We start from the raw sequence: 14770 nt of genomic DNA, 5'->3' as shown, positions 1-14770 counted from the left end.
ATAGGTCCATACATAAGGAAGCAACAATTCTCTGGAGAATTCTCCTGCACTTTCTTCCACTGATTTTTAAAACTAAAGAATCTTCCAGTTTTTGTTGCTCATGAGATGAAGCCTTGCCCACCACCTTTTGTAATTGGAAATGAAGCTAGTGATTTACTCAGTTTACAGCTTGGGTTTGTCTAACAATTTATTTTTGACTAACTTTTCTCTCAGAAATCTGTAAACCACATTAGGTCCAACAAGCAACTAAAAACTTGTTCGAGCAAGCATCCAGATTAATTGAAACTAAAGAGCCTTCCTAAATGCCTGCCACCTTCATGAAAGTGTGGCCTGTTTTGGGCTAACCTTTCAGATAATTAACACTCCTCTCTCATTTGCAATTTCCCTTGTCATTAATCTCATCTTCTGTTCTATTGTTCTTTTTCTTTTATTCTGAGAACCTTCTGAACTGCTGTTTTTTTTTGGTGACTACCAGAACATCTAACTTCCAGCATTTTAATTGCCTTTTACAGCAATAATCTTCCCAGAACTAAACATTTGCCTCAAATATTTGCATGCGATGAATATTTACAATATTGGCCAATAATACAAAGATGAGACTTGCATAAGCACTTCGTGCAGACATGTGGCACCCCTTGCTGTCCCAAAGTTCTACAGTTTTTGCCTGTATAGTACATTGAAGATCTCACTTGGCCACATGATTGCTTTAATCCTTTCTTTGGAAAAAAAAGAAGCAAAGCACTGCAGATGCTGGAAATGGGAAACAGAAATTGCTGAAAAAACTCAGCAGGTCTGGCAGCATCTGTGAAGAGAAAGCAGAATTAACGTTTTTAGTCCAGTGGGCCCCCCCCCCCCCCCCCAACCTGGAACATTTCTGATGTAAAACTTGTGTTCACCAGAATTTGTTTTCCATCACAGCTACACATCACCTGAATGAGATTCAGATGCATAACTTGCTTAGTTAGGTTTACAATAATCTCAATGGCACAGATTACCAAGAGTCATCACCATCTGACCTCTTTTGATCAACTCCCATTGAACAGTTTGGCTCTAGCAGAACTGCATGTTGTGAATTCTAGACATGACTGATTCCGTGAAAATTGTTTGTTTGGAAAATTGAATTCTCTGAAGGGCAGTTCCCCTGCATCTGGAACCCCTCTGTTTTGAAGTCTGAGAATTTGAAAGTTACACTTAAGCTCAATAGTTACCTAGGGAAAGTTAGAGGATTTAAAAATCTCACCTAACTGCTGGATAACTATTAATGATACCTTGATTCACCACTGACTTCCCCCACCCCTCCCCACAACTGCATCTCCCAGCTAGACCTCTAAGCACCCTAAAGGCAGATCTCTTCTCTCCTCATCCCCCACAAACCCACCCCAAATTTGAGGGGAAAAAAAGGGGCATACTGCAAGATAAGTTCATCTCTGCTGGATTGATGGGTTTTTGGACAACTTCATGATAAGAAACCTATTGTACCCCTGTTTGAAATAAATCCTATCTAGTACATACATGATTCAGGTTATGGCTGTTTGCTCCTTCTGAATGTTGAAATGATTTGCCTTTGGATCCAAAAGATGTTTGATTAGATTTGTTGGTTAAGACTTTGCAGTGATTATAGAGTAATCTTAATTTTATCTTGACTTTTATTCCCTCCTTAAGGTTTGCTGATTATGGCTGCATGCTCGAAATAAGAGATGTAAAGTTTTTTCCTGATGGTCGTTCTGTAGTTGATACAATTGGCAAGAGTCGATTTAAAGTTTTAAGCCATGGCCAGAGAGATGGTTATAATACTGCCAACATTGAATATCTTGAAGATAAAAAGGTAAATGTTTCCAGATTTATTTAGAACTTCTCCCCACTTGAGCTGTAGTGTACCACTTTAATCCCAGTTCATGAGAGAGTTCTATGATCTGTCCCAAATAATCTAAACTCCTTGAGACCATTCTTAAAGGGATAAAGGTCTGAATTGGTGTCAGTCATTGAGAGATGGCAAAGATGGATGCACAATGTATTGTTAAATAGGGACAGTTGGGTTCCAGCGTGGGTTTCTGTTAAAAGCAATTGGCATAATCAAGCATAAAATGTACTGGAACAAGTGTGATTGGGCAGTGTAATGTTTTCTTAGTGTTCCTTAATGTGGTTGAGGAGCAAGGTGGTGCAATTTTAATTAATGAAAGTGAAAATAGCTTTATCAGAAAGTGAGATTTAAAAAAAGAACTTAGGAACACGAGTATGCCATGAGCCTGTTTGAATCAATCAAAAGGTTGATTTTTCAGTCTTCAAAATACTAAAGTAATAAAGAGCACAAGTTAATCTGCAGATACAGTAAGCAATTGGGAAGGAAAGCAGGTTTCTGGTTTACTCTGCGTTCATGTGTCTCTGAATATCCACATAAAAAGTAGATATGAAACTTTTTAAAGAAAACGTCTGCATTTCTATTTTTACTACTGATGTGACTAACATCTCGTCTTCCCACATTGTATTCTATTGACCACATTGTTGCTCATTTGACCAGGTTTATCTTTGTGGCCTCCTTTTGTCATCCTTGCAGTTTACTGCAAAATTGTATAACTGGCATCTTGGTATAATTGAGTCAACATCTTGTCTGCTCATGGTGCAGAAGTAGCTGCCTCAATCTCCCCCTCCCTTCCCCCACCAAGGAAAAGGACAAGCTTTCTTCTTCCACATCCATGATAACTTTATAAGAGTGACATATATAATTTTTATTGTTATTACTTGTAAATTATTTTACTCTGCACAAGGATGGAAAAAATATATAGAAATATTGCTTATAGCCGTTCTGAATTCAGCATGACTATAGCCTTAGTGCTTGGTTACTGGAGTTTAAAGACAGTGCTGGGTTGCTTCATTGGGAGGAAATTGCAAGATATTCACACTGGTTCACAATGATCAGGACGTGTGCCACATAGTTTCCAAGTCACATGGAGGTGATAGGCATGTTATATGACAAACAATGTAACTCCAAGATAGACTGGAGTTGAGAGATAAGATAGTTCATCAGTATTTTTACCTGGATACAAGGCCACATCATCTCTGCACAGGGCTAATTGATTCATAATGTGTGGATGTCACTAGATAACTCATCCTTTTATTAGCCTTGAACTGAGATATTTGCTATATCATTTCACTGAGCAGTTGAGAGTTTGCCATATTGGTGTAGATCTGGAATAAGCCTGTATGTGAAACCAAGTAAGGACATCAGCTTTTCTGTCCCTAAAGGACATTGTGAGTCAAATAGATTTTAATGGCAGGTGATGACCGTTTCATTTGCCATCTGTTCTTGTTGAGATTTTATTAATTGAATTGAAATTCCACCAGTGTCTTTGGGATTTAAACATGTCTCCAAAGCACTAACTGGGGAATTATTAGTTCAATGACATTGCAACTATAGTAATATCCCCCTTCAACTAAAATCACAATTTTTCACGCTCTCGCTCTCTCGCACTCTCTCCAGCGCCTCAATTCCTCTCTTGCTACGGATTAAAGAGACAATCCCAATCCTCACCAAGGCCTGACTGTAGCTTTTCCAATGTGTGTCCTGTAGCTCAAGTGGCAAATGCTTCATATTTCTTAAAAACCAAAACTGTAGAAATTGTGGATTACTGGAGACACTCTCTTGTTTTTGCTCAGTAAAGGTGCAGTTTGCTCCTTCTTCGGATGGAACACCAAGATTAAATTGCATGATATTTGAACAATTTCTCTAAATTGGGGATATGCTAATAAAATCTAATATAGTTGCAGGCTTAATTTTGTTTAGATATTTGAAACTGTAGATATTAATTCAGTTGCACAAAGTTATTCTTATTGTTTTTTTAAATTGTAATTTTCACAGGTGGAAGGAGTAGAGTATCATGAACTAATCTGTTTGTCTGACTCTGTGTATGACCAAGCTTTCACTTGGTTCAGTTCCCTCCAGGACAATATGAGAACTCAAATTCTGAATCATTTTGGACCAATGCCTGGAAAGGAGTCAATACCTCAGGTACATGCAATTGATTGCAAAAGTATTATGTTGTGCATTCTCTGAACGTGAATAATTTAGCAATATAATTGCTTTAGAACTAATCAACTAATGTCAGTTGCTTGAAGTAAACAAATCATGGGCTGGTGCATTTATAAGTGCACTATAGAGTAGTACGATGCAAATGTTTTTCAAATTCTAAATACTGGTCTGGGTTTTGTACTCCGTAACAAAGAAAAGCACTCTGTGCACTTTGCTGACAGCTGCTCTTGTAGCTGTAGTCTTTTGATTTCTTCTGGTCAAAGCTGACCCTGAGGTAATGTAATTTGGCAGTAGTAATATCATTTTTGAATGCCAAGGAAAGGTGGTTAGGCTGTCTTATTAGAGATTGCCGTTGCTTGTCATATATCTGCCCATGCCTGAAAGTTATCAAGGCCTTGCTGCTAGTGGGCATGAGTTACTATATCATTGAACTTAGCATTTCATCTAATCGCCGCCCACTTCCCTTTATTTATTTCTCAGCCTCCATCCCCTTCCCCAGTCCTGATGAAGAGTACTGCCCGAAACATTGACTGTCCTGCTCCTCTGATGCTGTTTGACCTGCTGTGCTTTTTCCAGCTCCACATTTTATCAACCTATTACTAAATCATCGGAAAAGTTGAAAATAAATCTGAAAACTGATTATCAGTGCGCATCTCTGCTTCTGATTTCCTAATGAATGGAAGGGCATTGGAGTAATTGAAGATTGGACTCCAGATGCAGTGCCTCCTGGCTGTGATGTTTGGCCACCAACAACCACTCATTTTCCTTTTGATACCAGTTACTGGAAACATTTTCCTCTGATTCCCAATGATTCTTAATTTACAGGGGCTCCCTGATGCCTCACTCAGTAAAACACTGCCATGGGCAATTGTATTGATCCTGCCTCTGGTCAATAGCAATAATTGAGATCTGAAACTGAGCAGCTTGTTTTGGAATGTCTCTTTAATGGCATTGTCAAAGACCCCTTAATCACAGAGGCTGGGATGAAAATTAGACAAATTTTCAATTTGCCCTTTTTTTTTCATGGACAGAACATACCATTGCAGTTTTTCTTTTTAAAGCTCCTGGTGTTGTAACTGTACTGGAAAAGCTTGGCTAGAAGTAGGACCAATTCTGGATGTGACATTTGAAATGGAGGAATGAAATTGTTTGAAGACTAGCTTCTATGATAGTAGGGACTTTGGGAGGAGGCTGAGGTGGTTCATTCACTTGGCACTTCAAGTGAAAGATGGTTGCAAACACCTGAGTTTTTCCACCATTACAATTAGAAGTATTCATAGAGTTGCATCCTCCATTCACCAGTGTACGTGGTAGGAATACTGAGTTTTCTACTGAGATCATTTAGTTCTATTTGTAGCTGCTGATTCCTCTGAAATAGTAGTTTGATTTTTGCCAATACAGCAGTTACATTTAGGTATACAATGTGCTGCTCCTAACCGGTTTTTCTGTACTGCTCACTAAATCTGGATTGGAGTAATCAGTGAGAAATATGCTGGACCATGATGTTATAAATTGTGCCAATAAATCATTAGCACAATAAATATGCTAATTAATACATGTCCAATTTTGAATGGCTAGACTTGTTCTGAATCTAACCCTTTTAGGTATAGTGCTACACAGCACACTAAAAGTTGCTCTTGATATGAAGATGTAAATTAACTTTCATGAAGATTTTTTTGGATCACTTTTTTTCTTATCCAATATTGCCACTTGTGACAGGTTGGTCATAGAGATGTACAGCATGGAAGCAGACCCTTCGGTCCAACCCACCAATAGCGACCAGATATCCCCACCCAATCTAGTCCCACCTGCCAGCAGCCGGCCCATATCCCTCCAAACCCTTCCTATTCATATACTCATCCAAATGCCTTTAAATATTGTAATTGTACCAGCCTCCACTACTTCCTCTGGCAGCTCATTCCATACACTTACCACCCTCTGCGTGAAAACGTTGCCCCTTAGGTCTCTTTTAGATCTTTCCCCTCTCACCCTAAACCTATGCCCTCTAGTTCTGGACTCCGACCCCAGGGAAAAGACTTTGTCTATTTATCCTATCCCCCTCAACCTCCGATGCACCAGGGAAAACAGCCCCAGCTTGTTCAGCCTCTCCTTTTTATAGCTCAAATCCTGGCAACATCCTTGTAAATCTTTTCTGAACCCTTTCAAGTTTCACAACACATTTTGTCTCACTAGGTCATTTTGGAGTGCAGTGAACAGTTGACATTTTCTCTGGTCTGGGGTTGCGTATAGGCCAAATCACTTGAGGAAGGCAAGCTTACTTCTTAAAGGATGTCAGGGGATCAAATAGGATTTTGAGAATCTGGTAGTTTCCTGGACACTATTACTAATGCTAATTTTTAAATTAAATTTGAATTCCATAGCCACTTTGCTGGAGTTTAATTATCCCTGGATTATTAGTCCAGTAACAAGTCAATGTTGTCATGCTACTTTTCTTGAGCATAGACTTATTTGAATTCACCTAATCTAACACCGTGCTTTCAAGGGACAGTGATGCCTGTGCAGACAAACATTACAAAGTTTTTTTTCAACCAGTTAGATTGTATGTCTCCAGAATTTTTCAGTCTGAAATTTTAGAATTTAAATATCTGCATGAACCAAAATAAAGATTGAGGAAGATTTGATGATAGTGATTACAGTAATCTGTGAAGGAATGAGACTTCTGATCCTTCAATATCTGCTAAAATTAAATTGCTACCTGTTAAATATTGACTTGCTACTGCATGTAATAGCTCTGATGCTCCCTATGTATTTAGTAAGGAGCTCATGTGCATATATAGCAACTGCATAGTATTGCATTATGGACTGTCATTCAACAAGGTCCTGTTAGTGTTCTGTGATATTGCTTTCAGGGCAGCACTTTCTCAGTGTGAATGCCAGAAACTTCTCCTGAATTTATTCCATGGTAATTCTTGCTAGTCCTGTGTTTCTCAAGTTCTAATCTTTGTTATGATGGGGAAGAAAGGAACAAAAAACTTAATCAGTTACCCTCTAGCAACCAACTGAATGAAGGTCTCCAACCAAAATTAGACACGTTGGAGGGAAAAGAATCTCATGATCATAAAGACTAAACTGAGTTTGGTTTTTGTCTCCGATTCTACTGTGAAACTTTTGAGGGCCAGAAGAAGATATGAATGTCTGATTTTAATAACTTTTATGTACAATATTGCTTATTTTAACTATTTTAAATACAGTTCATATTTAGAGACTGAGCCAAAGAGGTAATTGGTATGGAACATCTTTCGGTTCTTTTATGGCATCTCGTTTGAAACTGATGACATTTGAGTTCAAAAACGCTTGACTGTTTGTATTTTTTTTGTTGTTGCAGTCGAGTCAAAATGGTCCTGCGTGGTGCTGGTGGCTGTTAGCTGTACTACCTTTAGAAAGTCGTGCTCAGCTAGCTGTTCTTTCAATGACCTCACTCAAAGATCGCCTTATTGCCATTCGCCGTGTATTGGTATTTGTAACCCGACAACGGCTTCGATCACTGTGATTTTTGACTTGATGGGATTTAAAGCTGCATTCCAAATGTGTATTTTTAAAAATTATAATGGTATCAGTATTATTATTTTTGATTTAATCCATATGTGAAAACCATAAAGCCCAACTCAGCTAGGTATAATAATTGTTCGAATTGTGTAATTAAACTGGGTAGTGAGCCATTCCTTTTGACACACATTAAATCTACAGTCAAGATGTATCTGTAATGGTCTAAGAGACATGGGTTGGAAGTGTTCTTTCATCAGAGTTGCAGTTGAAGACAAGAGAGATTGTTTGGAAAGTAGTTTCTTTAAATTTTTAGAGTCCTCTGAAATCAGTCCCTCCTAGTAAATACAAGTTTGCATAACACAACTGTCCAATAGTGAAAATCTGAGTAGCAGACATGGAATATTTTAAAAATAAATCAGTGAAATTCTGAGTAAAGGCTGTGTATGTGGAAATGAATGAATGGGACAATTTTGTAGTGCTTGTATGAATTTTGGAGATTTGCAATTTGAGTCCTGTCCAATGTATTAATCAGAATGTATAGTGTGCTGCACGCTGATTTGAATTCCTATCATTTTGTTCAAATATAATGCTGTTGGATTGACTTCACAAATGTTATCTAACTACCTGTTCCACTCTCAGGATTTGGTAATGCTTGCTTTTTGGAATGGCAAGAAATTTCAGTATTAATGTTTGGGATTTATTTTATTGCATCACTGCAAGCTGTGGGGAAACACGCTGCCTCTGATTTGGGAGAGTTTGATATAAAATTACTGGTGCCTCAAGTTGAAAACTTATTGTTCAGTATGGTTTGAATTTTGCAGTCATTGGTGGATTAAGGGCATTCATGACTGTTGAACAAAGATCTCTTTTGAGGCTAGCAATTTCTATCAAGCACTTTTTAAGTATCCTCTTCTTTGTATAGTTGATATTATTAGTGATTCTCAAAATGCATCAGCAAGTTATGCTATTCAAGCAGCCAGAGTTGTTAAAGCATTCACAGGCAACCAAGAAATACAAAGCCCTAAAACCTAATTTAGTGTTTTTCTTTTAAATGTATTTGTTAATGATTTAGGACATTCTCAAGGTTGAAGTTGAACTATCATGAGCAAACTTCAAAGTTTTAAATAAATTTAGAAATTAATCATTTGGGCATGTAATATTTCACACATTTTAGGTTGAATCAGTTCAGCAATTGCTATGCACATTGGTTGTTACATTAATTATTACACCACCATTTAAAATCCAGTTGCATCTTATTCAAAATGGTTTAATAGGGTTTCTAATACAATGAGATCAGAAAAGGGAATGCTTTTGAAAAATCTCATCAGAACAATTGATTTTGCAGATTGGTGAGGAAAGGAATGGGGGTGGGATAGGTACCAGCATGAACCATCTGTTTTTATTCCCGACAGTTCCATCAAATAAATCCGACATTGATTGATTTGAAGTCATCTTTGCAATCTCAATGCTATTGGTCAGTGCCTTTTCTCACCAGACCAGCAGAAGGTCTTGATTTTTCCTCATTGCCACCGTTTTTTAATTGCGGTAAAATTGATGTCAAGGGTTTTAGTTTTATTTTCATCTGGGCTTGCTATTGTTCAGTACCTGCTGAGTGCATGAATATCAATTGGTTCTACTCTTGCATTCTGTCCCAACAAAGTTGTCTAACAAATCTGTTAATTGCTTTTCCACTATCAAGTTTATCTTTGCTTGATTGAATATATGAATATACCATTTTAGGGAATTTGATCACCCCCACCTTCACTTTATTGTGTAACCTCAAGACAACCTGTCTTAGATATTTTTCTTGTATTTGTAATTGTTGTATTGATACATCCCTGGAATAAGTTCTTTTTTAAAAACCTTTTCATGTATCTATGTTCCTTTTGAGTTTGTTAACAGAAAAATAATTGAAATTTTGATCTACTTATGGATATAGAAACAAGTGCAAATAGCTATTTCATTTGAAATTAACATTTAATTTCAAAGGACAAGGGCCTGTTTTTTGTAGTGTGTTATACCTGAGAAGCTATTTGATTTAAAAGTGCAATGTAGTTTCCACATTCTGTGCCATTATTGTATGCAGATATTTGGTTTTGAATCTCTGTATCTTTTCACCGTTTTATATTTTAAAATGATTCTCTAGCTCTTGCCCACTTTTGTTAGCTCTTATGAGTTAAACTAGAGTGATTCTTTACACTGCTTAACTGTAGCAAGAAAGATATTGCTTGACCTGTTAATCTCTTTCCATTTCCTTCTAAACCTCCTGAGTTGTATTTCTTTGGCACCTACTGGTAATTTCTGATGGGGGGTTCCCCCACTTAATTCCCATTAATTTGAAAATACTTAATTTAGTATTTTTATATGGTGTAAAACACTGGCGATCATCTTGAGACGTTTTATTCTAATTTCCAGCAGCCTTTGTCAAACCTGTTCTGAAAGATGATGAACATATGATTTTTGTTATTTTTTTAAAAATCGTGTTACTGTGAATTGTTAAACATTGATTATATTTTTATTTTATATGATTCTTCACTAGTTTGTAGTATTATTGCTGAATTTCTACAATTTCATTAGGCATTTTCATAATAGCGTTGCTTTAAAGCAGCAAGCTTCATGCATTGTTCCTAAAACTTAAAACCAAAATGAGCAAAAGATATATATTTGTTACAAGAAAATGGCTCTCACGTATGTTTGTCCAGATAATGTCACTTGAGATTTTAAGTTGTATTCCTCTTTTGGTGTTCGTTCTGGTATATGTTCTGAATTAAATGGACAGATGCAGAATTTGTTTTGCACTGGTGAACAATTCTAAAGAATTTTCAAATGTGGCTGTATTATCATTACAACTGCCTGCAGAGCACTTTTTTATAAATGGCAGTAATATATGCAAAATATCTGGTTTAGCACACTGAAATATGGCATCCAAAAGAATTTACAAGGTCAGAAGGAATCTGGCATTCAGTATTTTAGCAATGAAAGTATGTCAATGCTAGGCCCAGACCAGTTTACATTAAGATAATAGTTGCACATATACTTCAACATTGAACTTGAACTGGAAACTGATTTGTTTTTTATCATCAACAATCTGCCAGACATTTCTCATTAGTTTATTTGTATGTAACTAGAGGCCTTTTTAATCTAAGATCCTTTTATTTACTTTTTAGAATCTTTACACTGTGAGACATGCTGTCATAAAATGTTTTGATTCAATGTCTTTTCTGTTTCAGAAATGGATAAAGCAATATGTTGCAATCTAGTGTCTGTGTGTGTATATATGTATGTATTATATAAAAGTACAAAATATATTTATTTGGATTAAAAAACTTTCTGAAATGATTTTTTTTTATCTTTGCATGTATTAGTTGCCATTTCACTCATGACATCTAGCAATAAAATAGCCTTTTGTTCGTGGGGGGTTTGTGGTGGTGGAATTGTTTAGATAGGAACACCAAGTAGGAAGTAAATGACAGATTGGTGGAGTTATGGATAGAGGAAGGTTATCAAAAGATACAGCAGGATATAGATCAGTTTGAAAGTTGGGTGGAGAAATGGCATATGGATTTTATTTGGGATGTGTGAGGTGATGCATTTGACCTCCCAAAATGCAAGAGGAAAGTATACAGTAAATGACAGAACCCTTATGAGCATTGATACACAGCAGGATCTTGGGATGGCAACGCAAGTGGTTATAGTGGTAAAGGGGTGTGTTCATCATTCAGGGCATTGAGTTAGTTAAAAGTTGCAATTGTATAAACCTTCAGGCCACATTTGAAGTATTATGTACCAGTTGTGGTCACCACACTATATAGGAAGGAAGTGGAGGTTTTAGAGAGGAGTTGTACAAAGAATATATTTTAAAGGCTGTTAGGGGCCTAGATTGCATCTACAAAGGGAGGTGGTAGAAATATACATTAACAAAGTTTAGAGGCATTTAGACAGAAATATGCAGGGAATACAGACCATGTGCAGGCAGATGGGACTAGTTTAGATAGCTCATGGTGGGTCGAAGGGTCTGTTTCTGTGCTGTTATTCTACCATCTAATTGAGATGAGGATAAAATATAGTGAGAAATTGGTAGAGATGCAAATAGTTCTTCAACTCCCCCTTCCACTCCACCAAGGATATGCAGGTCTTTGGACTCCTCCATCGCCAGACCACCTCTTTCCACCTATCGCATTTCTGACACCCCTCCTCCCTACCTTTTATCTTAGCCTGCTGGACAAACTTTCCTCATTCCTGAAGAACGGCTTATGCCCGAAACGTCGATTCTCCTGTTGCCTGGATGCTGCCTGACCTGCTGCGCTTTTCCAGCAACATATTTTCAGCTTTTCTTTTCTAGTTTGGTTTAGTTGTAGACCAGTGAGACTGACATCGGGTGGTGGGCAAGTTGTTGGAGAGAATCCTGAGGGACAGGATGTATATGTCCTTGGAAAGGCAAGGACTGATTAGGGATAGTCAACATGGCTTTGTGCATGGGAAATCATGTCTCTCAAACTTGATTTGAGATTTTGAAGAAGTAATAAAGAAGATTGAGGGCAGAGCGATGGACGTAATCTATATGGACTTCAGTAAGGTGTTTAACAAGGTTCCCCATGGAAGACTGATTAGCAAGGTTAGATCTCATGGAATACAGGGAGAACTATCCATTTGGATACAGAACTGGCTCAAAGTTAGAGGCGGAGGGTGGTGGTGGTGGTGGAGAGTTGTTTTTCAGGCTGGAGGCCTGTGACCGGTGGAGTGCCACAAGGATCTGTGCTGGGTCCACTACCTTATGCTCATATCCAAATAATTTATATAAATTATAAAAGAGGTATAGTTAATAAGTTTGCAGATGACACCAAAATTGGAGGTGTAGTGGACAGTGAAGAAGGTTACCTCTGATTACAATGGGATTTTGATCAGATGGGCCAATGGGCTGAGAAGTGGCAAATGGAGTTTAATTTAGATAAATGCGAGGTGCTGCATTTTTTTTCTAGTTTGGTTTAGTTGTAGACCAGTGAGCCGGACGTCGGTGGTGGGTAAGTTGTTGGAGGGAATCCTGAGGGACAGGATGTACATGTCCTTGGAAAGGCAAGGACTGATTAGGGATAAAACCAGCAGCTTCTGTGTTGGAGTCATACAGATGTACAGTGCAGAAACAGACCCTTTGGTTCAACTCATCCATGCCAACCAGATATCCCAACCTAATCTAGTCCTACCTGCCAGCACCTGGCCTATATCCCTCAACACTTCCTATTCATATACCCATCCAGATGCCTTTTAAATGTTGCAACCGTACTAGCCTCCACCGCTTCCTCTGGCAGCTCATTCCATACACATATCCTGCATGAAAAAGTTACCCTTTAGATCTCTTTTACATCCTTTCCCCCTCTCACCCTAAGCCTACACCTTCTAGTTCTGGACACCCCCACCCCAGGGAAGAGACTTTGTCTATTTATCCTATCCATGCCCCTCATGATGTCCTATTTATAGAGATTTTTTAAATCCTGAGGGGCATGAAAAGCAAGCTAAAATGCAAAAACATCTTTACCGGCCTAGAATGCATAAGGACGAATTTTGCCAGACACATCATACATGTCAGGTAATTGGAAAACCGCATTCCTAGATTTGAGGAACCTTTTACAAGAGTCTTAATTGATTGTGTAGGACCCCTACCTGAAACAAAAAGTGGGAATTGGTATTTGTTCACAATGTATATGTCCACTAGATTTCCAAGGCCATTCCATTCCATAATATCACAACTAAAAGGATTATAGAAGAGTTCCTCCAATTTTTTCACTAGATACAGACAACCCACAGAGATAGTCAGATCAAGGTTCAAATTTTACATCAAAAGTTTTCAAGGAAGTTATGTACATCTTAGGAATAAAATAATTCAAATCCACTGCATACTATCTAGAATTATGGGTTTATCAAGATTATCCAGATGACTAGCATAAAGCTGTTTGTACTTTTTGCCATTTAAAGATGTACCAACTGAATCAACCTAATTCAGTCCATTTGAATTAGGTTTTGGGTGTGAAGTGAGAGGACCATTGAAATTAATTAAGGAGAAATTGTTGAGTCAGAATTTAGAGACCCTGCATTATTTGGACTATCAAATTTTAGGGAACAGTTAAATAGAGCGAGGGAGTTGGCTGGACAAGATTTTAAAAATCACAGTATATGATGAAACAGGAAGAAAACAAGAAATCAATGTGCAATTTTGCTAACAGAGCGTTAGTGTTATTTCCAGTGATAAATGGACCTCATCAAGTCGAAAGGAGATTGAGTGAGGTGAACTATTTGATGAGGACTGCAAAAGGAGAATGTCACTGGTTAGAGGATTCTGAATTGGACATTTGTCAAATTAAGTTAAACAATGAGGAAGTTGCCAAAAAATGGGATAAGTTGTGTTATCTTCCAGACAAAAATCAAAATGGCCTGAAAGAATTGATGCTTTATGGGCAAAAATATGGAAATAAACTGAGAATACTAACCTAATTGTGCTTGCTGTTCCAATTAAACAACATCCTTTTAGACTTAACCCTCTAAAGTTGGCACAGGCCCAAAATGAGATCGAATGCATGTACCAAAACAACATAATTGAAGTGAATTGCAGTGACTGGAGTTCACCCATAGTAATGGTGCCAAAACTAGCATGCTAAGAAAATTAGCATTAACGTGCTTTATCTAAATGCTCGAGTATTTGTAACAAAGAAGTTGAATTCAGGGCACAAATCATCATGAATGATTATGATGTGGTAGGCATCAGAGATGTGTTTGCAGGGGGTTCAGGACTGGTAGTTAACATTCCAGGATTTACAACTTATCGAGGAGACAGGCAGAGGGGGTGAGATTGACTTTTTAATTAAGAATGAGATTAAATCTATAGCACTGGGTCAGATGATGTGGAGTCTATGTGGGTGGAGTTGAGGAAACACAAGGGCAAAAAAAATCCATAATGGGAGTTATGTACAGACCTTCCAGCAGTGGTCAGGACCAGGGATGCAAGATGTACCAGGAAATAGATAGGCCATGTCAGAAGGGCAAGATCATGATGTTCATGGGGGCCTTCAATATGCAGGTGGACTCGGTGAATAGTAGATCCAAAGAAAGGGAATTCATGGAATGCTTACAGGTTGGCTTTTTGGAACAGCTTGTGATGGAGTCTACAGTGGAGCAGACTGTTCTGAACTTAGTACTATGTAATGAGCCAGACTTTAAAAAGATCTTAAAGTAAGGGAACACTTC

General features: G+C 37.8%; 1 protein-coding gene across 1 annotated transcript in view; it reads left to right on the top strand.

The window, feature by feature from the left end:
* Positions 1–9996, top strand: part of lonrf2 (LON peptidase N-terminal domain and ring finger 2) — a 39426-nt gene extending 29430 nt beyond the window's left edge. The window contains exons 10-12 of the mRNA XM_043691693.1: positions 1663–1825; positions 3857–4006; positions 7374–9996. Coding sequence (XP_043547628.1) covers positions 1663–1825; positions 3857–4006; positions 7374–7538 — 478 coding nt within the window. The 3' untranslated portion in view covers positions 7539–9996. The remainder of the gene's footprint in view (positions 1–1662; positions 1826–3856; positions 4007–7373) is intronic.
* Positions 9997–14770: the final 4774 nt, after the last annotated feature.

Source organism: Chiloscyllium plagiosum, chromosome 6 (assembly GCF_004010195.1).
Source record: "Chiloscyllium plagiosum isolate BGI_BamShark_2017 chromosome 6, ASM401019v2, whole genome shotgun sequence".
NCBI lineage: Eukaryota > Metazoa > Chordata > Chondrichthyes > Orectolobiformes > Hemiscylliidae > Chiloscyllium > Chiloscyllium plagiosum.
The sequence above is the reverse complement of the archived record's forward strand: the minus strand, read 5'-3'. Positions and strand labels throughout refer to the sequence as shown.